At 39.6% G+C, this 27521-nt stretch overlaps 1 protein-coding gene across 11 annotated transcripts in view; it reads left to right on the plus strand.

Annotated features, from left to right (window-relative positions):
• The window catches only part of kiaa1217 (KIAA1217 ortholog), a 130362-nt gene continuing 102841 nt past the window's right edge, over positions 1-27521 (plus strand). For 2 of the 11 annotated variants that reach the window (XM_028435026.1, XM_028435027.1), the window contains exon 1: positions 25405-26364. In XM_028435026.1, the coding sequence (XP_028290827.1) occupies positions 26034-26364 (331 nt within the window). In that variant the 5' untranslated portion in view covers positions 25405-26033. Of the gene's footprint in view, positions 125-25404; positions 26365-27521 lie in introns of those variants that run through there. The other 9 variants (XM_028435015.1, XM_028435018.1, XM_028435021.1 and 6 more) reach the window with 8 other exon arrangements.

Raw genomic sequence — 27521 nt, forward strand, 5'->3', positions numbered from 1 at the left:
GTACTTTAAACCCGGAGGAGCGCGAGCGTCCCGCCTGTGGTCGGTACACCGGACATGTCGGGACACCGGGTCCAGTTTGCAGACCTTCCTCCCAGTGAGCACAGAGGGAATCCCACAGTTCACAGTGAGTAGATGGACAGAACCGCTTATTCCAGACTGACCTTGATTTTACCCCCCAAAATATTTAAAGGATAATTATTCAGTTACGTTAATTAGAAATGTATTCATGGATGGATTTTCTTTCATCGATATATCGCGATTAAAAAATAAAAAAAAAAATGGTACAAGCTTTATTAAAAAAACACTTCTCAGAAGCAAAATATCTTTCTAACTTTAACCTGTGTTAATTATTGAGTAAAATTCTGCAAAAGCTAAAGATTTACTTTATAATTATTTATTGTTAACCTGCTAATTCAGAGATGTGCAACTGTTATGGCAGGGGGCCACAACAACGTATTTGTCATGCTAGCATTAATTAAGAATGATCAATTCGAGCACAAAGATTTTAGTCTGTATATCTGTCATTTTAATGGGAAGTTTGCATATTTATGTGTGCCTTTGAATTTTTCTGTCCTTTTGTGAAATATTGTACATTTTAGTTTTGTCTGTTTTGTTCTCGCTTTGGAATTTTTATAGCCATTTTGTGTATTTTTGTTGTTGTTTTGTATGTTCTGCTTCTTTTTTGGTGTATATTCTGTCATTCAGTGTTTTTAGAGATTTTGTGTAGTTTTGCTGTTTGTGTACCGTATATTTTTGTCGTCATTTTGCATGTTTTTGCTATTTCGTGTCTTTTTGAAGTCGTTTTGTGCATTGACTTTGGGGTGAGGGTATCAAGAGCTGCATGTGGCCCTTAGGCCACCAGTTGCCCATGTTTGGGCTAATTTGTATTACCCTAATCTAGGCTAATCTTCTTATTAGCCTGCTTAATTTTTTCATAATTAAACCACATGAGAATAATTTTCCGATTTTCATTTATTTCTACGATGCACTCTGCTTAGAGCAACATGTCAGTACTGTAGTAACTCTTATTCTCCTACTGAGGAAAGGCAAACCTTACGCTATGCAGAGACTTTCATTACCTAATGGATTAGCATTAGACTGTAAAACACCACATAAAAAAGGGTTTAGATCAGGGTTTGCCTGTTTCACGTCACAGCTGGAAGCCCCTTGCCCTTAAGTTTGCCTGTTTGTTTTTATACATGGGTATATCTTTGTTGTTGTTTAGCATTTAAAATACATTTGTGTTCATTTAACTGTGAAAAATGAATTTTGCAGTTGGTGTGAATCTGCATGTGCATCCATCTCTGTGTGTGTGTGTGATGTATCTGGAGTTGAGTCTGGAGACTGAGATGCACTGCTGATTATATGTGAGGTGTGATGCAGCTGTATTCGGCAGCACGTCAGTTAAGGCATGGATGATTTCATCAAATCTCCATGGTGACAGCTTGAGTGACAGGCCACGTGGGAAACGATGCAATGGAGAATTGCCATTTTGCCGCAAAGCTCCCCATAAGGGGTGTATCTGTAGAATTGAGGCCTAATGACAGTGTGTGTGCCTATAGCTGTATGTAGACAGCAGGGTGGGATGTGCTCTCATGTTAAATGGTGGATTAGCTTGTGTTGTGTGCATGGCACAAAGAGGACATGTGCAGACAGCAGCAGCTTCAGCAGCACAATAACTGACTCAGCCTTTTCTTTTCTGCTCCAGAGCAGATGACAGCGTGGTCTAGTTTCAGGCTCTGCTTTTTCCTAAGCACACAGGGCTGGGCGGTATCACCAAAAATGTATATCACGGTATTTTAGAACGTAGGGGTGTGTATTGCCTGGCATCAAGTGATACGATTCGTATCCCGATACATAGGTCACGATACGACACGATATATCCCAATATTAAACTATAAGGCAATTATTGCGATTTTTCTTTTTTATATATGACTTAAGAAACAACTCATCTGTATATGTGTACACCTTCATGAGAACATTATGTATGAAATATATTTTATTGGCATATTTTACACTCAAAACATTGGCTTTAACATGCCATGTGCCAACAACTTAAAATAAATAAATAACATACAATCTGCCTGTGGCTTTTAAACCAACTTTGACTTTAGTGCAACTTAACTGAGGTATTGATGCCTAGAACAACAAATAAATGCAGAAAGTTTGTACTTTCTTTTTAGATTTTATTGAAAAAACACAAGCTGGTCAACATGTCCAGGTTTCAGTGCACTCTTTGTGCAGTTAGAATGTCTCCTGCAGTGGAAAAGACTTTCTTGGTTAAATAAAGTAAAAAAAAAAAAAAAGTTGATATTGATGCATTTTGAATGGATCCGAGAATCGCCGATGTAATATCTCTATATCGCAGAATCGCTTTTTTCCAGCACGGTATATGATGTTTTTATTTTTTCATGCATAATCAGGCGTTCACAGCATTTTCTACTGGTTGAGAGAGGAATTACTGCAGTAGATTGACTTAGGATGGTCTATTTTACTGTCATGATGAGTGAATATGACAAAATAATTCCACACTAGTAGTAATACAAGTTTGCAACAGCAGCCCCAATTTCAATGGCTCTTTGCCACACGAGCTTAGCTTTAGCATTAGCATGATTTCTAGCCTTAAATGCTACATACTCAGTGGTGTGGTGGTTTCTTATGGTGAATAAGGTAGCGTTTTGTTTGCAGCTCCACCAGGACTTATTTCCGCATTATAGGAATTACAAATTGCGATCTTTTGCTCTCTTTTTTTGTGTATTACTGGCGAACTGCCGACATGCTAAGCTAACCGTGCCTGTTTTCCTGCTTTCAACTGTGTCTTTCTTATTCATTTACACGTGTGATTTACACCGCAACTAACACCAGAGCGTTACTGTTTACCTTCCTATTTAGAAGTGCAACATTGAAAAGGGTCTGGTCAGAAACGCGGCGCAGCGTAGCGTTCCGAAAGTTGTGTAATCAAATACACCAGTACGGCGATATATTAAAAATTCATATCATAACAAAAATATTTACCAGTATTTGGTTTGAACTGGGTATACCGCCCAGCCCTACACATGCTATAGTATACTCATATGATCAAACTCATATGAGCTAGATTCCATGCCTGGCTGGAGGACTTTATTGTCACGAGCCACTGCCAACCTTTAAAGCACAAAAACTCACTGTATAAGCAACATCAGATAACCCAGAAACAGAACTGTTGTGCATTCATCACTCCATACATTACAAGTGTATTAATAGTCCTTCAAATTTACAGCAATTTTTCAATTTGATAATTTCCACAGTTCCGAAGGTGTACCGCCATTAGTGTGTCACGTCTGCGTCACTTTACACTTTTCTCTTTCCCGCTTTAGATACCTTTACTGGCTACTTCCTGAAACTGTACCAGGCATTCTAAATAGGATTAACAGAGTCAACTACTGTTATTAATATTACAATTTATGTGATTCAAAGGATTTACGAAAACAGGAGAGTTAGGCTGAAATCATGCAAGGTTATGTCACAAGAGCTTAACTTATCCGTTAGCCATACTGCTAGTCGGGAAAAATACCATGGAAATGTGTGACTTTGTCCCAAAATGTTATCTGTGAAACCTTTAACTACTGCCAGTATTTTTCAGGTTTGAATGTAGTCATACCCCAACACATTAAAGACCCACTTCAGATGAAGCTCTGCTTTCATTTTCAGTCACAGGATAACATAATCACCAGTCAACCCTTACAATGTAGCGCAACATTTTGAACAGGATTATTAGCGTAATTGGACATATTCATCCATTTGTTAGACACTCTAGACCTCAAATCACCTTTTTCTGATGAAAAATAACATACTGTATAAATGAGTGATGTTGTCCCAAAACATGCATGTGAGGCAGTGTCCTGTCATGTTAGGACCTGATTTTGAATAAAGAGAGAGACTCCTTTAATTCCGTTTTTCGTGCATTTTCCGCAATCATGGAAAATTAGAGGCCCAACAATAAGGACCAACCAACAAGTTAAACAATAGACGTACATTTATTTTTTTAACTTGCAGATTCAAACATCACTTACCTGAAGTTAGCAATGCCATCTCTTCACAGGAGGTTGTGAATATCATTAGCTCCCAGGTTCTCTCTGAATGTGCATAGTTGTTACCCTGTCTGGGTTTTATTCTCTTTATATCACATTTTACCTACCAATGCAGCCCTATTTCACTCCATCACTTTATTTGTTCTCTTACCCATCATCGCCATGTTTTCAGGCTAAATCTTAAAAAGCTGCTATATTGAACCAGCACCTGATGAGTTAAGGCAGTTGTTCCCAACCTTTTTCGGGTTATGACCCCCATTTTGATATCACAAAAAGACCTTTTCTTTCTAAAAATCGTGTTCGATCCTGTTTGTTTCAGTGTGTAGCCAGGATTAGCACACAAAATGACAAGTGATATTTTTATATTGCATTTTATTTGAGCTAGATTTATATTCGAGAAAGTTTAAGGGTATAATACAGTTTTTGATATTGTGTGTGTGATGTATTCATTTTGAGAGAAAAAAAAAAAAAAACTTAAAAAAAAATCTAGAAATATAATTTGAAACAGTATTTTTGTTTGTTACCAATAACTACACATAATTTCAGGTAGGGCTGAACGATTTTTGAAAATAATGTAATTGCGATTTTTTTTTTTCCTCAATAATGAGATTGCGTTTTAATATGCAATTATTTTTTCAACGGCCTCTTGTCGTGTATTTTTCAATGAACACAAGCAAAAAAATCAATCTGTTTCATAATAAACAATTTCAGATTCATTTAAACTTTAAATAAATATAAAATATAAATTTCAAAGCACAGATTACAACAATAAAGCCAACAAATCTGTGGCTTTACCTCTTCAACAAACTGTATCTAACTTCACGTTTCATGAAACATGTAAACATGTGGACTGCACTTCTTAAACACTCTCTGAACTTAACAGGACAGTACAAAATAGGACAAGAAACAAACAAACAAACAAAAAAAATCGCAGCCTTTGCGATTAGAAAATCGCGTCTTATTATATCGCGATAATATCGCAAATGCAATTAATCGTTCAGCCTTAATTTCAGGTCACCTTATTTTAGTTTTAGGTGACCCCAAGGTTTAAAAACACTGAATTAATGGCCAAGCATGAAAGGGCTAGCCCTGCATCAGTAGCAGGATTGTCCAAGCGTGGTTGTACACTCAAGAGTCCCTCTCTATGACGTTAGGCTAACAGACATGAATGCTGTGGGAAATTAGATTAGATAGAGAAGATCAGAACATGCTCATCTTAAGAGTTCCACTGAGATGGAGAACCAGTGTTACTGACCTGTTTCCTTCCCAGCACCTCCTCATCTCCCAGTAAAGTTTGTCATATTTTGACGTCAACTTTTAATAAGTTAGAATTTTAAAAGCGGAAATCTTGGTTCTGTTCTGGAAACAACAGGAAGAAAAGCAGCTGGTGATCCTTCAGACGTATCCACTTAATTAGCCTGTTATAAGAGTGTGTTTAGGGAAGGACTGGGTTTACAGCTGCTCTTTCAGAAAGCTACGCACTGATATGTCTTTCATTAAGCCGCTTTGCATTCCCAACAGCTGCACTCTGACTCATAATGTCTCAGGTTTCCATTGAAAGATCTTTCCGTTGGTTGGTAAAGAAAAGAAATGAAAGCTTAAAGGATGGGATTTACCTCTTTTTTTCCCCCAAAATAATCAAAGAAAGAGTGGAATTCTTTACTGGCCAACTGAGTCACACAGTGGATCATTTCTGTAAGATAGACAAACACAAATGACACATGTGTTCTTTTGCTTTTCTCTTTGTCAAAGCACTCAGTTGTTGTCACTTAGCTACCTATAAACTCAAACGAACAAGTAAAAATGGTGCTTTGTTTTGGGGTGTTGAATACAAAAGAAAAGGTGTGAAATGTCATGTTTGCCAGGCTTCAGGTTTGATAACTACTTGAATGATCCTGCTCCAAATAGCTGAGCCCTGGGGATGCTAAGCAGCTGTTTTCACAGCGGATTAATGTTCTTGTCCCTTAAGGACTCTTAAGTTCCCTTCAAGTGATTTAATAGTGTCCCATGCCATTCGCTCACGTAATGAATAGAGAGCAAAATCAAATGAGTGCGACTGAGGCTCCTGACCTTTACAGAGGAAACTATTAATGCGGAATAAGTCTTGTCCAGTTCTTCTCTTTATTATGACCTTTTCATAACTTTGCTGCTTTGGTATTCTCTCTGAAGCTGCCATATTACATACTGAAGAAATTCTGAACTCTCTGCTTTGTTTAGACATATTTAAAACAAAACTAGCTCGTCACATTCTGCTTGAATGGCAGTCTTTTAATACAACCAGGAAGATGAGAAAATAAGCTCTGTGATTAATAAGTTGAGTCTAACCTCATTGCAGATCTAACGATATGTTGTAGCATGAATCCCTGGTTTTGAAGTAATATTTGTGTCTCTGTGAGAAGCCAAGCATCAGCACCCTTTGCTTGTGTGATGAATATTCCATCTTCTTTTGACTGCTTCCCTCTCCTGCAGTGGCACACTGCTGCGATATGGAGAGCAACCAGATGTTGTCTCTCTTTTTACGGTCTTATTTTTCTAAACGATTCCCTCTCGTGAGTTGTGACTTCCTTCAAAGAGGCTGTGATGAAGTGTAAATCATTGTCTGAGGACCAAAAAAAGAAAGTTGAGTGACACATTAACATAGTGTATGCCTTTAAAGACTGTTTATCGGCAGGTAATTATTGATGCTTGATGCTCCCTGTGTTTCCCTAAACTAACCATAAGAGAAGGTGTGTGTTCACTGGACCATGTAGTAAAAAAGCCTGAATTTGAATATTTTTGTTTGAAACGTAATCTTGAACATTTAAAAATAGGTCAATACAACTATGGAAAAAAAAACAAAAAAAACAAAAACAAATATAAACAAGAATATATGGACAATAAATAAATGCTCAATCAAACAAATATGCAACACATTTCGTGAACAATAAATCAGTGCACACCTGAGGTAGAACTAACATGTCTGACATGAAACAAACAGTAATATGTCAGCTTTGAGTGTCCAAATAATTGCTATATGAATCCAATGCATTATCAATATCAATATTATTATTATCAAACCAGCATAACATTCTAATAATTAAATCCATCAAAAACAATTAAACATGACTTCACTGCAAGAACAACTGTTTCAGGCCAAACTGAGATATTTTAACATTTTACAGTTGCGCACTTCATCGCAACTGTACTAGTTGAGATTAAGTGTAGAGGATCTTGGTGAAATGCTGACATACTCAAAAGCCGAATTCATGCTGTTGATGCATAGTTTGGATTTTTTGGAGCCTTGCGTCAGGTTGCGGAAAGAGAGACACGTAACTACAGCATCAACTAGATAGAAACATACTGTATATCTCACCTGAGAGTGAACTTTATATGGTTTCCCGTCTCAACCTCTGCTAGAAGACCACGTGAGCGCAGACCGCAATGTTTGCTCGGTCATCCCAACATCCTATTTCGGCGGGGTTGTTTGATGTGTCGTTGGCCAATTTTTTTTGGTAGGCTACATCATGTTTTTTATGGCTGCCCTGATATATGTAACATGAAAACTGCTACTTTTGAGAGGCTAAGGCCATTCCTCTGCCTTGCGGTCCTGGGTCGGGGGTTGTTTTAGTTTTTTTTTGTTTTGAGATTGATCACATCTCTATTGCAATGTATATTATTAAAAAATAACTTGCTGGAATTATTACCCGGAAGTTACAAAAACATCAAAGCGATCAGCAGACTCCTCTGAAGAAGACTGGCAGTTGACAGTCAAAACATGTCAGGAGATCAAAGTAAATGTCCTGAAAAACAGTTGTCTGAATAAATGAAACCTTAACATATGTATATTGTTATCGTTTTATCGCCAAGGCCTACTCTGTAGGATTCAGTTTGGTAAGCAACCCAGTCTCACTCCCATCTAGTCACATATCGACGTTCCGGAATGACTCCTGGCAAGGGTACCCCTTTGGCGTCACTATGTGACGCTAAGGGTCCGTAAGCTTTTTTTAACCTCAACTTTTTAAAATTTGACTTCTAACCCTAAACCTAACCTAACCTAACCTAAAAATGACCCCTCACCCTAACCATAAGTTATAGGTACATTTCTCACTAGAAATGTCATAAAAACAGTTGTTTCCATGGGCCGACCCTTAGCACCACATAGTGACGCCAAAGGTACCCTCCCGAATGTTAATATGTGACGTGTTGGGAGTGAGAATGTGTGAGGGTAAGCCTTAGGCTTAAATCGACCCAATCAGGACAAATGGGTGTAAAAGATGACTCATGATGGTTTTGTTATCAACCTCAAACATAGATTTTATGACCAAAACTCTCACACCTTCTAATTGCTTGCTTGCAGGCTCCTCTGCTCTGCAACCATCATTCCTTTGTTGTGTGTGGATTTTGCTCAGGATAAACAAACTCTTCTATCTTGTTTATAGTCATCTTCAGTCGTTGGCCTGATCAGACACAGATGGGAAATTGCATTGACGACTCCCGAAGTCTAACACAGCTCCCAGCACAGTTGTCATCCAGCCACTCAAACAGTTCTCCTGAAATATGTGAGATTTGTTATTGGTGATTAGAGTCAGGCATGGTTATCTGTGTACTGATGGAACCTAGGTCATAATAACATCCCAGACACCCACTCCCATAACGCTAATGATGCATGATACCACATAGGATGACATTGTTTTCCAAAATGAAATTGATTTGCACACACTCAGGAGAGAAATGAGAAAGGTTATTCTTTTATGCTGCATTGAGATCAATTTCAGACAAAAAACAAAGGTATTTGACAGCAAAAATGAGCCAGTGTTTATCTGAGTGAGGTGGCCTGCTAATGCCTAATATTGCGTCTAAGTATTTACTCATTTGAGGCCATCCAATAATAAGGTTTATCTGAGGCTCATCACCAAACACCAAGCCATTGACAATGACTTTTTTTGAGGGATTCTATTGACGTTACAAATCAATCAGGATCTCAAATGTTTTCACAGAGGTCACTCTACTCAAATCCACTTGTTAAGCTGTGCCTATAGTTTTTTTTGTCCAAATGTTGGAAAATATCTTTATTTATTCATGTTAAAGAAGTTATAAAACCTGAACAATCACAATGTTGTAGAGAAAAGCTCATTCGTGTGCTTTCTACACGCATGGAGTGCTTTTCCCTATTCCAAAGCGAACCAAGATTGCATTTATACAAATAATTTACTTTTCTACAGCTATAGACAAAATCGAATATGTACGAATTATATAAAATCCAATGCACATTTGTCATATATTGCAATAGAAGTGATAGAATTGCAAGTATAACCGATGATACAAACCTGTGTTGTGTTAGTTTGGCCCCTTTCCAGGGTTACCAACTGTAGATTTACCAGGATATGGCATTGATTTAATGTCACATGTCAAATAGAATATTTGTGAAATTGTAGTGAGAGGAGGCATTAGCTTTTTGGTAAACATTAGCTTAGCTAACCTTAACAAATTTCTTAACAATTTCTCTTCCAAATAATTACCAGAGAATAAGGATTAGAAGAATAATCAGATGAGTGCAAAGTGATGTTTACAGTTTTGTTCTCGAAGACATTGACAAATTATCATGGCTGCTGCTTATGCTTTACCACGTAAGGCGCTATTATAGCAACAGCTGTCTCTCCTCATTACTTGTAGTTTATGCTGGATTAGTTGATATTTCCCATGAAACATTCCAGACCATTTATATATCAGCGTTGATTTGATAACTGTGCTTGTGGACAGTCAAATCATTCCTTTCCTGGCCAATGACCGCATGCTGCTCCTGTCAATGTGATGAATGGGAGGTTTAGTGCAAGGATACTGGTGGGTGTTGTAAGTGGGGGAGACGCCACTAATTGGGTGCAGTCAAAGTTAGAGACTTGTAGAAAACTCATACGCCCAAAAAAAAAAAAAAAAAAGGTTGGGAAGTTATACAAAGACCTTACAGCACTTTTATAAACACACACAAGTGACCAATATGAAATTAGCACAGAAAACACTGTATGTATAGTGAATACAAGAAATACCATCAGCAGCACATTTTGTTTTCTTCTATTTTCTCGTCATGTAGAGCCAATCTACTTCACCCCCAGACTAAAAGGTAATACCAACATCAGCAACTTTTGGCTGATCCAAAAGCTTTCTAAAAATCAAACTGGGATTACATGTTTTGAAATACATTCAACACAACATTTAAGATTTAATTTAGATTGCCACCTAATTATTTAAATCACATTGCAACACTTATCCAGTATCCCTGTCTTATTTATGAATATTACTGTGCTGTAAACATGTTTGTGAGGAGCTGCTCCAAAGGCCAGCAGTTGTTTATTAATATTTAGTTGCCAGAAGTCTGAGGAGAACACTGGGACCATCAGAGCTTTGGGCAATGTTAGCAATGTCTGTTACTCATTGTCTAATTCTGTTAGTCAGCCTAGAATATACTTTGGAGCTTCTAATCCCACAATGCTTTACTCTGTCAAGTAATCTGAAAGTACGTTGGTGATGCACTTACATACAGTAACATTTTATATACACAGTTTATGATAAATATTTAATCCTACAAATGACCTTGGTCTTCATAAATCTGGGATAAAAGTGAACAGATGATGGTATTCTTATTTAGTCTGATCTGGGATTACTTACTCATTCATTGTTCCGCTTCATAGAAAGTATTTATTATTATTACTAGACAGTGGCTATGTGTGTTTTTAAAACCACCTCGAGTCACCTTAGATTTTCTATTTCACATTAAAACTTAATACGGGATGAAAAAAGTGTTTACGGTGCTTGGATGGCTTTTAGGATTATGCAGTAATTGAAGGTGTGACCTTGATACGGCTTCAAAGTAAAAGCGTGAATGTTAACTTAAACAACAAACTTGACCGGTGACCTTTTCATGAATTACTAAATGGATGTTTTCAGAACTAAATCCCCCTGACATTGAAAAAATGAAACATGGGAAGGAATCAGTCAATCAAGGAGACAGCATTTCCTTTGAACTTTCTAGAAAATATACGTTAGTAGTTCCCAGTTATTCTTTTATCATCCCACAGCTGCTAGTTATCATCGTCCCTCAGAAGGAGTTTCGAACGGGGGCAGTATTGAAGGTGAGTAGAGTTAGGAGAAACTTCACTACCTGAAAGCCTCCCAACCTCTGAGTCACCTGAGTCGCTGCTCTCGCCTCAGAACTTGACACTGAAAGGCGCCCAGGAGGTTTAATATCCTGGGGATTGTGGGTGCTCCTGACTGATAGAAGTTCTGGGCTTGCTCTTTGATGTTCTTTGTGCCTCTTAATGAGGATCAGACTCCTGGGCTCAGACCAACCCCCCCCCACCCACGTCCCTACTTGAAGCATTGGGGCAGCAGAGATTGAAGAAGTAGTTCAACCTCAAGAGGACAATTTTTTGTCCCCCGCCCCTCACACCCTCTGCTGCTTGCCTCTCTCCCTCTATTCATTTCCTCCTCTCTGCCACACTCTTGCTTTAATCAGCCTCTTCAGCACCCAGAGCGTCTCTGCATCGCAGGGTGAGTTCATCATTTCATTAAGACGCTGTGGTCCAGATGAAACTGACCTCTGAAGTTCTTTTTATCATCACCTTTGGGGGGACGCGGGAGGGGGACTTAAGGGGACTGTGTGTGAGCACAGGAAAAGCACACAGGGGTCCAGCTCTGTGCAGACTGGACATGAACATTGAAACATGTGTGTACACAAACCTGTGGCAATGCAAAAGGCTAAGACAGAGGTCAGACAGGAGGCGGGCACCAACTAGCCTCTGACCTTCCTTTGGAGAAAGAACGTCTATCAAAACCATGTGTAAAGTGTGGGCTCGAATTTTGTTGTTCTAATTGATACAATGGACTGGATGAATTAACCAAAGTTTTTAAAGGATGACAATACCTACAGAAAGAGAAATGAATGAAAACAATGTTGTGAATATTTCAAATGGGAATGCCATCACTTGGAGAGTGTGACCCAAGACAAGTTGGTTTAAACCAGAAGAGCTGGGTGGCCTACATACCACCTGCCCTTTCTAACCACTACTGTGGGCCCCTAAGCAAGGCCCTGAACCATCAAATACTACCCCAGGTGTGGCAGAGTAGCTGTTTGAAAATGTTCAGTAATGAAAGTAGCAATCTCCTTTCCTGAAAGTCTCTAAAAGTCCAACTCTATCCTAGAGAAGTGGATCATACTTAGTCAGGCCTCTACTTCCAGACCTGTCCAACTTGGGTGTCCCACCTGAAGACTAAGCGCTATAGCTCTTAAGGTCACTGAGGCACGCAAACCCCCTGACCACAATAAGGGAGGAAACTGAAAAATATAATAAAATATCCTTCATTCAGTTTTTATCAACCAACATAACATACAGTATATCTTAACTGGATGGCCTTATTTTCAAATAAATTTAAAGACTTCACACACTAATCAATATTTGCAAAACTGAAATTTAGTCTTATGAATAATAATAATAATAAAAAAACTTCTCAAACTAATTTATAAAACTCAACAGATATAGAACAGAACATTTTATGTTTTCTTTCTTTTTTTAAAAAAAAACGTTTTGTCTTTTTGTTTTTGTTTTTTGTTAGCAACCGAGCAGTTCAAAAATCTCTTTTCTCTCCACTCCACCGGAGCACTACACTTTTCAAAAGCTCTGAAAAACGAATGGATGCATTATGCAACATTTACTTTCTCTCTGTGATCTGCAGGAAGTTGGAGTGAAAAATAAGTAAGCTGGCTTTGTAAAAAACGACTGTGATTAAATGAAACAAAGCAGTGCAAAGCAGTTGTGACTGAGAAAACGCAGCTGCTTCTTTAAAGTCTTACCGCTCCGCTGAAACCTGACACCACGCTGTCCGGCTACATCTTGGCTAATTTGCATACTAACAGTGATTGGCTGTTTACTGAGGGCTTGGGAGAGGTGTGTCTGCATGCACTCAGTGGAGGGACAGAGAGATGTGAGGAAGCTGATCCTATATCGTCTTCGTGTCCCCTTTTTCACTGATTTTTCCGCTACTTCTAAGATTTTGATTTGAGGGGGCGAGACATTTATTTGAGGGGGCGCTGCCCCCTCTTGCCCCTGCGTAGAGCCGGCCTCGATCCACTATGTCTGTGATGAGTTTGCTCAATGTTTAGCAATGGGAATAAGTGACCAATGCTGAGGGAGTCAAATCCTACCTCTTTTGCATTAGGTCTACTAGTACTACTAGTAAATCCTTTGTATTTACTAGTAGTACTAGTAAACTAAAAACAGTCTACTAGAACTACTTGAACGTTTTTGAGAGTACTAGTTTAGTATTAGCAAACAAAAGTTTAGTTTCATTAAAGGCTTTTGCCGCAAGTGCAGGAGTAGAATTTACACGTAAAGCATTTTTTGTTACTAGTAGTTCTAGTAGACTTAAAATAAGTTACTAGTAAAAACTTGTAAGTTACTATTAAAAACTCAAAGCTTTACTTTACAACCTTTGACATTTTTAAAGGCAGTGAACAAATGTATTGTGTGATTACTTATTATCTAGAGAAAATAAACTAACTATACTCTACTTTGAGAGCAAAAGTTCTACTTCTGTATAATGAGCTTTACTTGGAGCTGTTGCACTGGCAATTTATTACAATCAGCTTCCAGCTAATGCTATTTATAGCCATAGAGCCAAACCTCTCATTCTTATTATAACCATAAAGGGAGGTCGTAAAACTTATAGGTCATTGTTCCTGTGGCATTTCAGCCAAAGCACAATAAAAATAAGTAGAGCTGCTGTTAGTTTTGCCTTATATCAAAACACTGCCCTTTATGAATTCAATAATCCTTATCTCCTTCATTATTGACCCTGTTATCTGTGATTGTTGCATTATAACCTCTATTCTAAGTTTAATCCCATCAGTGTCCTTCGTTTTCATCACTTATGTTCCTTGTCCATCCGATGCTTATCTCTGCTGTGTTTGTCCCGTGTGAGCTTCATGCCGTTGGTTCAGCAGATCTCTGCTGCTGATGGAAGCCTTTTGTGTTGGTGTAGCTACACACGTGTGCATGCATGTGTGTGTGTGTGTGTGTGTCTGCCCACAGGACTTTCTATTATGTCCGCAGAGACATGGATTAGACCCACCTCTGCAGTGCATGTGTTGCTGTGAACTGACTCACAAAAAAACACACATATATATTTATATATGTGTATATATATATAGTTTTGATCAATGCCCCTTATGTTTGCACCTTTGCTGAATTATTTTACTGAACATGCAGTTGTAAACAGTAAAATACATGTAAACGTGTGTTTTGGTAAAAATGCACCAGTAAATTGACACACAAAATTCTATTTGTTGTAGGGCTGCACAATTAATCAAATTTTAATCATGATGTCAATTTTGGTTACCGCAATTGAATACATTTGATCGTCTGCAATATTTACATTTAAAATATGGGCTTTGTACTCTGTAATAATGTATTTATTTTGTTAGGCTTTGGAACATTTTAAATTCTCAGGTAATTTTTTATTTATTTAATTTTATTTAAATTTTGCACCGTAAAAACTGTACGCATATTATTTGTTTAAAAGTAGTGTAATAAAAACACAAGTTTTTTTTCCCCTGACATGATAAATAAATGTGATTATAATCGTGATTACAATAATGATCAAAATAACAAACTATAATCTACAAGATATATCAGGGATATGTTGACAGTACCATCAAATCCATCTTAACCCACGTGTAGTCTTTTAGTTAAGAAGATGTAAAATAATATTTTTTGGTTAATATCTATGATTTAGAGCTTTACAAAGGAGTCACGTTTACGTCATCTCCCAATTAAATCCCACTTGGTCAGATTTCCTGCCTCTGCAGAACAAGAGAACTGAAATACTCCATGGATCTTGATGTCAGCTGGAATGTGTAGATATCTTTGCATGAGTAGTCACTTTAATCTGCCTGTGCACATGCAGGTTGTAAAGATAAGATAAGGAGATTAAGCTGTGAAGTCAATTACAGACTTCTGATTAATTCCTTTAAAAATGCCAATATAAATTCAAGTCAATAGGTCATAATAAATAAAGATGTATAGAGTTTTACACAAGCATCTGTTCAGAGTTATAACCCCTTTTTAAGACACACTAAAATTAACCACAATGTGTTCCACAAATGTCACCCCAGTCTGATTTACAATTTATAAAGTCATTTAAGTAACTGATGCATTTTTAAACGTATGTAAAATGATGGCCTTGATTATTGGCCATTTGTTACCCGTCAGTTTGATTTAGCAATTTCAGCAGTGACAGTCTCTAATTAAAATCTACTTTTTTGGCAGGCATGTTTACACACACACACAGGTTATTCACAATCCCACTGCACAAAATAGCATTCAAACATTTTATGGGACACGTATGAAGCTTAAAGTTTGCAGTTCAGGGTAAATTAAAAATGCATAAATTATGGTAAACCAAAATTTTCCACAAGTACTTTTTCCAACAGGGAGACCTAAAGTTAACGTGCATTTCCTGGTATAAAGTGTTTCTTTAAGTTGCACATTGCACAAAAGCAACAGAATTTCCTTTTAGGAAACTTGTTGGTTTGTTTGTTAGTAACTACCTGCATGTATTACAGCTATTACATGCTTAATGTCACTTTTTCTATATTCTGGTGTCTTTTTTAGGGTTGTGCTAGTGAGCTTGTAATCCATATTCTTTCTCCTCCTCCCGGTCAGTGTCATAAGTCTATTTAAATAAACGCACTTCTAATTCTATTTCATAATATTTCGCTAGATGTCTCACTATGGGATGCAGACTCCATCTGCAGCCTTCAGAATCATTTTTCTCAATCTGCCAATCCTGATTGGCTGGTGAAACGTGTCCGTCCACCAGGGACACTCCCACCTCCTATAAGAGGAGGATGCGGATGACACACATCATTCAAACAGCTCTTCTCACTCTTAACCATATCTCACGTCTTTCCTATCAGCTCAGCTGTCCACAGGCGGATCTTTTTAGCCTCCAACAACGGACGCTGAAAGGATTTTGGAAGCACTTGCTTTTGTGTGGACCACACCAGGTCAAAAACGTCCAGCGCTTACCTTGCCTCCGCTTGGTCGGCGCTGTCTTCTGTTCGACACCACACCACGGTCTCGAACCTCCGTTAGCACACCAGCTGACAGCTCGGTTTCCAACACTGCCCCCGACGTCCCTGACGGCCCAGCGCCTTGACCCACCTCGCGGGCACTCACACACCAGTGGACTGCCCAGTTCCGCTCGACACCACACCACGGTCCCAAGCTTTCAGACGCCAGCTCATAGCTGTCGACTCAAGCCCAACGCTTCCCTCGACACATCCGGTGGTCCGGTGCACATTGATCCTCCTCGTGGGCGTTCACACACCAGTGGGCGGCCTGTCTCCACACTCGACGCCACACTAGGGTCTTCGAGTTCCCGGGCAGTAGCACACCAGCTGGCTGCTCAGATCCAACGCTGCCCTCAACGTCCTTCGACGGTCTGGCGCACGTTGGCCTGCATCATAATTAGCACACCGGCTAGCCGCTACGTGGTAGCATCAAGCTGTCCACCTGTTCTCTCTGCCTGCGTCAACATGGGAATGAAGGCCAGGGCCCCTCTCATCACCAATCTGGCTGTGGTTCTGGAGGGACTTAAATGTCCTCCTTTCGAACCGCAGTGGGTGACGGGCCTGAAGTTTGCCTCCCTCAAGGCTGTTTTGTTTCTGGCTCTGGCGTCCGCTAAGCGGGTCAGTGACATCCATGCGCTCTCGATGCACCCGTCATGCACTCAGCTTTTCCCGGGCAATGTGAGGATGATTTTGAAGCCCAACCTGGCATTTGTGCCGAAGGTGGTGGGCCCATGTTCTCTATTGACCTGTTGGCCTTTTGTGCTTCACAAGGTGAGCAGCGGGCCTCGTGCTGTTTCCGGTTCGGTTACATGGACATGACAAGGAGCCTCGAGAGGAGTGCTCAACTGTTCGTCTCCTGGGCTAATCCCAGTAAGGGAGTAAGCAACGCCTGTCACACTGGGTTATGGAGGTGTTGGTTGCTTTGGCTTATACAAGTCAGGGTCTGCACGCTCACTCGACTCGGGGTCTCGCCACATCCTGGGCTTTTTTCAGGGGAGTGCCTGCTCAGGACATTTGTGTGGCGGCGAGTTGGACCTTGCCTCTCATGTTTTTCTGCTTTTACATGCCGAATGGTTCTGCCCCATGCGTGGAACGATCTGTATTACTGTCCTGATGTGTACAGACTTCTGCCCTGCGGGCTGGTGTACACTCGATTAGCATGTCTGCAATACGGGAGCTACCACATCCCATAGTGAGACATCTCACTAAATATTATGAAATAAAATTTTAGGTTATTTACATAACTTCGGTTCTATGAGTAATATGAGTGAGATGTCTCACCAGACAACCTTTCTTGCTTACCTCCTCCTCTTTTTGGAAGTGGGAGTGTCCCTGGGGGACGGACACATTTCAGCAGCCAATCAGGATTGGCAGATCGAGGAAAATGCTTCTGAGTGCTGCAAAAGGAGGGTGCATCCCATAATGAGACATCTCAGGTCATATTACTCATAGAACCGGGGTTATGTTTTTGCAGAGCTTCAAAACACATTTTGACCAAGTGTGATTCACTCCTAAGTAAGCGTGTCTTTTCAACTACAGGAAACATAGTCAATGTCCAAATGTCTCAATTGCTGCCAGAAAATGTAGACAAGCTAATATTGTTGAAAAAGAACGTATTCGTATCTTAAATCTGTGCTGTGTCAACTGTTCTAGTTTGATGTTTGGCAGTCCTGTCCCACTGGTGTGTGAATGTGAGAGTGATTGGGTGAATGAGCTGATGTGTAAAGCGCTTTGAGACTGCTTCAGTGTGGTGATAAAGCGCTATATAAAATCAAGTCCATTTACCATTTACCATTTATTTTAAAGAAATAACTGAAGAGGATAAAAATGACTTCTCTTGAACTATTTTATACGTTTCCATTTTCCATATAAATTGGTGTTAGGATGCTCTTTTGTCTCCTTTTAGAAGGATGCTGCTGTTGTGTTTGGTTCTTTCTGTTTGTCTTCTCCGTCCCTCTCCCTTTGTCTGTCTGCAGCCAGCCATTGAACTAAAAATCAATATGCCATAAAGAGAATGGAGAAGCCTCTTATTTACATCCGTCTGAATAGAGAGGCTATTTGTCTCTTTTCCTATCCTCTTTAAACACTTCAGGCCCAGGCATTCACTTTTCCCTTAATAACACACTTGACAGGCTGTCCTGATAAGAGGCTGAACGCTCCTAAAATGCACAGGCGTAAAGAATGGGTCAGGGCTGGGAGTTTAATGCGTGGCCGCTGCCTCTAGGGCAAAGGGATGAAAAAAACAAGTGTAGATGGCTTTCAAAGTATGTGTGATGGCGTTTTACTCGGAGCACTGCTCACATGTTGATGCTGCAGGAAGGAGAAGAGCAAGAATGACTCATAAGGCCACAGGGGGGCCCCAGAGTAAGGATAACGTACAGATGAAGTCTCACTGAAAGCTGTTGGTGACTCCTCGTCTGTTATTGTCCTGCCTAGTTTGATTTCAGCTCAGCATCTGTTGCACAAATCGACTTATTGTTTCCTGAAGCTCTAGGCTTATTTAGGGTGGGGTTTAAAAGACATAATAAAATGGTGTGGTGCTCGGTTTCTGTTCATTTAACCTTATTAACTGCAAAATATTTCACTTTTAGAAAGTAAATTCTCAAAACTAACATGTCTAGTAAGTAATCATTATGTGTTATTTGTGATTTAGTTTGGACTCTTCATACTTAAATTAAAAATAAAACATACAAGCCAAAATTTGTATTCCAGAGCCCAGGCGGTTAAAAAGCATTCATATTTGGTGAAATACCATGTTACCTCATGAACCACATTTTAGAGAAAAGCTGCTATCCATTAAATTTCTTGCTACATACTGTTACCATCAAGAGTCCTAAATTCTTCATTGAATTTTATTGCAGACATGAGAGTTTGCAGACGATGTCCAGATAGACTTTAGAAATTAAGTTCTTGTTTTTGTCAGTAATTTTTTTTTTCTTCCTTTTCTTATGACAGCACTTCCAAGCACAGTCATGAGTATTTGGACTGTTACATTTGTGACAAAACCCAGCATCTACATATGTCAGTTTTTTAATGTCACTTTGACAAATTATTTCTGTGCTCTTGACATCACATTCACCGAGAGGAGCTGAAAACCAATTAAAAATGGGAGGATTAACACAGATACTGTTAATTAAAGCTTTACATCCCATAAAGGATCTAACTGGACAACTTTTATTACAGCTGGGCTACATAAAAATGTGATTGTTTGAACCCTGGGCCACATTATCAACATTCATGTCAACATTTAGAATCATAATTAATCTGGACATTAAAACGCGGGGGGGGAAAAAATCTAAGGGTTTTGTGTATGTTTTTTCATGTCATTTTGTGTGTTTTGTTTTCATTTTGTGTTTTTAAAGTCTTTGGTGCACTTTTAGGGCCTGTACTACAAAGCTTAATTTCCTCTATTACACTAACTTCCAGGATTTATTCCGTGTCTACTGTACAACGACTCTGGTTAATTTCTTACTGGGGTAAACCACTGTGGTAATTTAAGATGAATGGCCAATCTGGCAGGAAGTAGGTTAAGTGCTAGGCTGATATAATGCATAATCTCACAAATATAAGTATTAATAGTCATCAAATATCTGTCTGCATTCTTTCCTTTCTGCTTTTTCTGCAGCAATAGTATTGGTTTTGGTCTAAATTAGAGATGTGAATCTTTAAATTTTTATAATAATTACTCCTCTATTGTGACGAAAGTTTAACTGCAAAGTTTCTCCATGATTGTGATTGATCAGACTCTGCAAACTCCAGAGAGGAGATTTCATGTAGGCGTGCAGGTAGCCCGGCTGAAATAACCTGTCTTAAACTGTAAAGTAAAAGCGTTGATGACCTGCTTTATAGTACAGCTGCTGTTTGGTTAAGTGAAGCTCGCTAACAGAGAGATTCATCCATCCATTCATGTTCAGACCCACTTATTCCTGTTTGTCAGGGTCGCGGGGGTCTGCCGGTGCCAATCTCCGGCTCTCATAGGGCGCTGGGCGGGGGTACACCCTGGACAGGGCGCCAGTCCATCGCAGGGCAACACAGACAGACAAACACTCACTCTCATTCACTCCTATGGGCAATTTAGAGACTCCAATCAACCTTACAGTCATGTTTTTGGATTGTGGGAGGAAGCCGGAGTACCCGGAGGAAACCCACGCAGCACAGGGAGAACATGCAAACTCCACACAGAGAGGACCCAGGTGGCTAATGGAGAGACATCCTGGATATAATTATCCAGCTTCATAGTACAGGCTCTTAGAGTGCCATTTTGTATTTATGAAGCCTTTTTTGCGTGTTTTTGGAGTCATTTTTGTTTTCATTTTGTATATTTACTATCATTTTGTATGTTTGTTTTCATTTTGTATATTCTTTTTTTTATTTTGTATCTTTTTTATTTATGCTGTTTTGTGTGTTTTTGCACTAATTTTTGTGCTTGGAGTCTGCTTGTTATACTTTTTGGTTGTTTTGTTCTCCTATACGTCATTTTGCGTGTTTTTGTATTTATTTTGTGTTTTTGAGATCTTTTTTGTGAGTTTTTGGAGTAATTTTTGTAGTTGCTTTGTATATTAAATTAATAACAAAATGACACTGTGGGCCGCATGTGGTCTTCTGCTCAAAAAATCCAAATTCAGAACACAGAAACTCAATGACCTTGTACATGCAATAAAAAGCTTTGTCAAAAAAACAAACAAACAAAAAAAAAAACTATATATGCGACTTTTGTTCTGGAGCTACAAGAAGTAAAAGTTTTCAAAAGAAAAAAAAGACACAATTGGTCCTTGTCGTTGCTTTTGACAAATTTAGCGCTCTCTAAATGTGTTCCTCATAAAAGTTCAGTTTTCAAATGATCTTCTCCTCACCCACTCATCCACTATAAAGTCTTTGATTAGATATCGACTGCGGATATCACTTAAAATGATTATACCCCTAAACTTCATTTTCAGTGGAGCCTAAGGTCAGTAGTTGGATTTGGAGGAATGTCACAGTCAGTAATGACTCATGATATTGTTGGGAGGGAGCCCAGAGCTGGAATGTAGGAAAAGAAACAATCAACCCCCCGAGGGCTCGGGAAACAGCCTGAGCCTTAATCCTCTGCAGAGGTACACAGCGCACCATCCCCCCCATCACCTCCCAAATCCGACAACCTCCAGTCCACCTCCAGACTGCGCAGCCTTTGTGTTTTCTCTGTTGCATATCAGGCAGTGGAAAGTTAAAGCTGCTGTAATAAATTTTGAAGTGCGTCCACCCACAAATGGACTCATGTGGTCTACAAATCTACTGTTGGGTTTACTCTCAGAAGTCCCGTCAGTGAAAGATTCATCCACAGCAGGTATTTCCAGAATAGTTACCCTGATAAATGTGAACTTCCTAACATAAAACAGCAGAAGTAAACCATTAACTAGTTAGTGGGGGACTTATTTCAAAGCTAAGGAGACTGTCTGTTGTTTTCCATTAAGGATAAGGAAGGATTAAGGATTTTTTTGATTTGAAAAAACTTAAATGTAAGTCAAACAAAACACATAAAGTATTTTTTTTTATGAATTAATTAAATCTGACCAAAATTTTAATTCTGGTGGACATAGGCATCTGCATGACGGAAGTTTCTTTGATGACAACAACAACAACAATGTGATAAAATAAAAGAAATTGCGAAAATAGGACAAAAAAAGTTGAAAATTGACGAAAAAGTTTCTATTTGACTGCTCTAAGCCAGATGAACATGTTAGGAAACTCCAGGAGATCATGTCTCATAGCTCTTCTTCCATTCCATCCATCCATCCATCCATCCAGCCATCAGGGTGCAAAAATCAATCAAAACTTTATTTGTACCAAACTTTTCCACCCAAAAGTGCTTTACAGTAAAGCAAGAATTCAAAACTGAGTCCCATCGTTTCCTGACACCCACATCACCAGAAACCCAATTCCTAAAACCAACATCCTGCTCACACGCGTTTTTAAAACCCAAGGCATGCGGTCTGTTGAAGTAATATATAGAAAAAAATACCAAGAAAAAGGGAGAAAGATTTCCAATCAATAAGTTATTGAAACATTTAAAAATACAGATATATGAAAAAGGTTAAGTGTCATGGACGTATTTATGTCCCGCTTCCAGGAGGGCAGCACCCACCCTAAACCATCTGCAGACAAAGAAACCAGCCAGTTCACTTCTTGTGTCTAATACTTCATACATTCCTGAACCTCTATTTGAAACTGACTTGTTTTGGGGGCAGGGATGAACTCAAACACCACAATTGGATCCAAAGGGTAGTTAGATTGAATCAATAATTTGTGTGACATTAGACATTATTCAATTCATGAATAACAAACAATGACACTGTTTGGACTTCAATGTATTTAACATGTACTAAACAAATCCTTCTAATTCAATCCCGAAGTAATTCCCGAACTGAGGTTTACATGGTAAACCGGTTTATTCGGCTTTAGTTCATTCTGCTTTAGGTCTAGGGGTTGGGAAGGCTCGGATTGGACAGGGGGCGAACATGACGTATCAATTCGATCACGTCTATCGGGGAAAACACACAACAAACCTTTTAACGCGAGTCATCGCCACAAGTCGCACATGCGCAGAACAACTGCATTAACTTAAAGCGGAATTAAGTGTTAACTGTTTACAAGAAAGAGGAATTATTAATTTGGAATTAAATACGGAATAAACCAACCACCTAATTTGGAATTAATTTGAATTCCGAATTAAATTAGCATTAGGAATTAAGTGTTTACAAGGTCAGATTAAAGAACTTTTATTCCGCTTTAAAGAGGAATTAAAGCTCACATGTAAACGTGGCCACTGTGACTGTGTCCTATATGTTGGAAAATGAGATGCTGGGAGCTCACACCACTGCTCAGCTGATGAGGAGTGTCTTGTTTCTAACCTCTGAACCCAGTTTCAATAATAACCATCAGGTAGAAAAGTCAGATAATTAGGAAAATACCACAAAGTCACTCAAACAACCCTACTTCAATATGTCAAACAGGTCACTCCCCCCCCTACCCAACCCCCCCTCCCCTCTCCACACAGTTGTTAGACTTAAGAAGCAACACACGAGCTTGCAGGGCTTTCTGCACCGTAGTATTTCCATAACTACTCATCTCAGAAATTCCCAAGGGGTTTCTCGCTGCCTAAATTTAGAACTGTTGTTATCCAATGTTAGCTCGTACATCCGTGGGTGGCTGCTTTGTCATTCATGTCTTTATTGTCAGAGCCAATTTCAACCCATTGAAATAAAAAGAAAAACCACACTTGACAAGTTGGGCTTGTGAAGTTTGAATGACTCCACCGGATTATTTTCCACCTTTTATCGTTGCCACGTCCCAAAATCTCTGTTTGATAACACAAAGTTGACTTTCTGATCCACCACTTTGCAAAAAATCACAGGCCCAATTAGGAAGTTCAAATTATATACAAAGTTAAATGATATGTTATTTAAAACCTTTCAACCAGTTTTTGGCTTTACAGTCACGACTGGCACCAAACCCCAGAGGCCTTGAGTCCACACACACAGAGTTCTTTGACTGTGAACACTGATGCACAAATAGCCTGTAACCACTGAATGATAGTGTTACCACTCATCCATTCCAGTGAAAGTACGTCTGCTTTACCCTGGTTTCCCTCTTGTAGGTTTGACGTAATCCTCAGCGCTACGATTTTGTAAACATAGTGGAATTTAGCCAAAATGGTGACGCACAAATATAATCTGACACAGTTCTAATATTTAATTGTATGCCGATGTCCCCAGCTTCTACACTCTTTCTCTCTTTTTAAAATCCGTGCAGTTCCCATGAGGGCACCATCTCTCAGATTTTGTCAGCTAACTACTCATTGGTAAAGCATGTAGGTCAATCAGCTTTGCTCTTTATCTGAAGCCTTACAGATATGCAAATTATTATTATTGCATATCTTTATGATCATCATTCACTGCCATCGTGTTTAAGGGGGCTTATGTTATGAAAAGGCAATTCAGGAAAATAAAAGATCAAATTTACTGTAACATTTAGTGATGTGCATGCATTTAAATGTCTTTTATAATGTTTAATCATGCCAGGCAGTTCAGAAGTGACAAACGTGGCAGAACATGTGGATTTTCTGTGCTGAGCTTCTCTGCTTTATGATATCGGGATCGTACAGAACTCGTTCAGAGGGAGAATGTGGGCAGTCCCAGTCTGGTCCATGTGGAATGTTGCTCTTTTATAATGTGTTGCCTGGCACAGCTGATCCTTTCACTTACTCTAATCCATTTTCTGGTGTTTGGTCAGTAAGCACACCATGTCGTCCCTCTGCGTTATATCACAAGTCCGTTTCGCATGCTTGATCATGTTACTCAAGTGTCACAGGCTTACGGTTCAATACCTTAATGAATTGACAACTTCATATTGAATTGTGGTTAAACAATTCAATTTATACCAAATATTCTGATCCTCACTTCAAGCAATGACCAGAAATTCTATATTTAAGGGTTTGAAGTTAAACCATTATAATCATCTTCACTAATTCACCTTTTTATTTGCCTTGATGGCTTTGATCTCTAGACTAAATTTTCTTTGGGTTACACAAATGTTTGAACACAAAATACGTTTTGATCTTAGAGAAGTTGAGAAAGCAAAATGAGCTGATCGTCTTCTCTCTCGTCTTTTTCTCTCCTTCCAAACTTCTGCTCTCTTTTTTTCCTCTCCTTTGAGCATATGCCCGTGTGTGGCTCAAACAGACACACACAAGAATACAAATGCATTCACACACACACGCACACGCACACACACACACACACACACACACACACACACACACACACACACACACACACACACACACACACACACACACACACACTTAAAAAGCTTCCCTGCTCTGCGCTCTTTAATTCTCTGTAAATTCCTCTCCTGACAATGTTGTGATGTGGAATTGTGCCACTGGTAGCCTGAACATCTCGTTGCGTTTGATGAGCACTAGCTGTCTGGATTTGTACAACTTGAGACCAAGAGAGAAAAAAGATGGAAGAGGAGGAAAGTGGGGAAAATAAGGACATGGTAAAGTAGGGATTGTACCGGAGTGTGTCTTCGAGTGGTTGGCTGATGACGTGAAGAGCTGCACACACATCTGGAACAGCTTGTGCAGCTGCACCTGAAGAGAAGAAGGAGTCCTCTGCAAAGTCTCTGCCAGCACTTTTGTCTTTGTTTCCTCGTGTTCTTTTTTTCAGTTTTTTCTTTTGCAATCTTTTCTCCTCTGTTTCGGTTACTGCCTGTCGGAGCGCAGAGATGGTTACCCGCTGTGCATCAGCAGAGAGAAGCAAGTGAGCCGAAGCGAATAAAGGAGAGGGGAGACATCGCATAAGAGGACAGTAACGTGTGAGGTAGGGGAAGTTGATGTACAATGCATGTGTAAGGGAGAAAGAGAAGGAGAACAAAGAAAGAAAAAGGATGGAGAAGAAGAGAGTCTAGAGGGAGAAAGGCAGCAGGAGGATTAAAAAGCCGGAATGCGCTGACTCTGGAGACCCGAGTTTCTGTTTGCGTTTGGCACAGCACATCCTGTCACTCCACAGGTTAATACATACATAAACCAACTTACCAACACACACACCTACTGTTTGCTTTGGAGGATGATCCCAAGAGGCCACGCTGGGAGAAGAGAACACCTTCCAAGGAGCCATTAACCCCCCCACCGCTCTCAGCATTTTCCCACCCAGCCTCCAAAAAAAGTGCCCTCCCACCTTACCCCTGGCCCTCTCAGTGTACCTGCACTAGTCACTACATGCAGGAGCTCAGGAGTCACTGAGTCACTCTAGCTGGGGAGCCCAGGATCATCCATGGGACACAGCAGCAGTCACATCGCGTGAGGACGACTGTGGGACAGGATGTCGAAAGCCTCCAGGCTGGCCCGGCCCTCGTCAGCAGGGGCCGGATCCAAACTGCCATCACCGAGGAAGGAATACCAAGGCTCCGCTCGGGCACGGGTAGTGACAGTGGGAGAGAAGCTGATGAGAGCCGGCAGTGATGTTGTCCTAAGCAGGCAGAAGTCGGTGACAGTGGCTCCGTCACAGGAGAAATCACAGAGCGAGAGCTCAGCTGAGTCGCAGGCCTCCAAGAAAAGTCCAGATGAGAAGAGCAAACATGTGGACACTGTATCTCCCAGGAGCAGGATCAGCACACCCAAAGCCTCAAGTCATTCACAAGGCTCAATGCACAGTAAGTTATCAAACAGCTGAAAGCATTTAAAAGACAACTTGTATCTAAGGGTCAGAATTGTTCTTACTTTCATTCCATTCACAACCTAGTTATGAATCTGTTGTATCTGTTAATACTAGGGCACGATCATCAGCGTGGTAACAGTTCAAGTATTTTTCAGTGTGTCTGTAAAGTTTTGAAACTCAATATTTTTCTTGTGCACTCATCTAAATGGGTCAAGTCTCTTTCAACAGGACTCATTAACTATTGATCAAATGTCTACCATTGTATTTCAATACATTGAAAGAATGCGTTGAAGTTTTTTGTTGTTGTTGCAAAGTCTGGAATGGAAATGGGTCAAAGCAGTTCAAACTGGCTGTCAAAACAAATTGGGCACCAGTAACTGAAGTAGGATTGCAGGGTTATTTGTACTGAATGAGAAAGAGCGATATGATACTTCATTATCAAATCACAGGAGGCTTCCACTGCTGAGGTTGGCTTTTCATAGCTCAGTGGCTTTTTCTGTACTTCCTGTGTAGATGCCCATTGAGTGTTAGTAAGCTTTGCTACATTATGTCTCTACAAGGGTTTAAGGAGATTCAATCTCCTGGTTGTGTGGGGAAACTCCAGTTTGCCGTCTTGCCAATTGCACTGACTCTAGTATTCGATCATTTCAAAAGTGGAAAAGAGTAAACAGCTGTTGCATTACAGAACAAAATTGTCAATAAGGGTACCTAAGCACTGCTTGTTCCTTTTAAATGGTTTGGGACCACCATGTACCACAGTTGGTTTGAAGGCGATGAAGCAACTTGTCCTCTTCAAGAACCGGAACCTTCATTTGTGTGGGAGGAATAGGTCTCATACTGAGACACACAGCACAGACATATTAAAAGCAGCTTACATCATCAAAAAGTTGCTGCAGAATGCGGTCAGAAACACCAGGTGAAAAGTGTTGTTTCAGTCACACTGTACAAAGGCAATTTGTTATATGACAATAATCATAAATAATCAATAAGAATGACTTCTTTAGTTATGACATGCTTGTGTATCTGATTATCCAAAGCTGGGCCAAGCATTACTTTTTACTTTACTTCAGGTAAAAGTTGTGTCAGGTTCATCTTTTTTAACTTTGTCTGAGTTTTTTGGTTTCCCATACCTGCCTGCTTTAATAACCTCAT

Source organism: Gouania willdenowi, chromosome 20 (assembly GCF_900634775.1).
Source record: "Gouania willdenowi chromosome 20, fGouWil2.1, whole genome shotgun sequence".
Classification (NCBI taxonomy): domain Eukaryota; kingdom Metazoa; phylum Chordata; class Actinopteri; order Blenniiformes; family Gobiesocidae; genus Gouania; species Gouania willdenowi.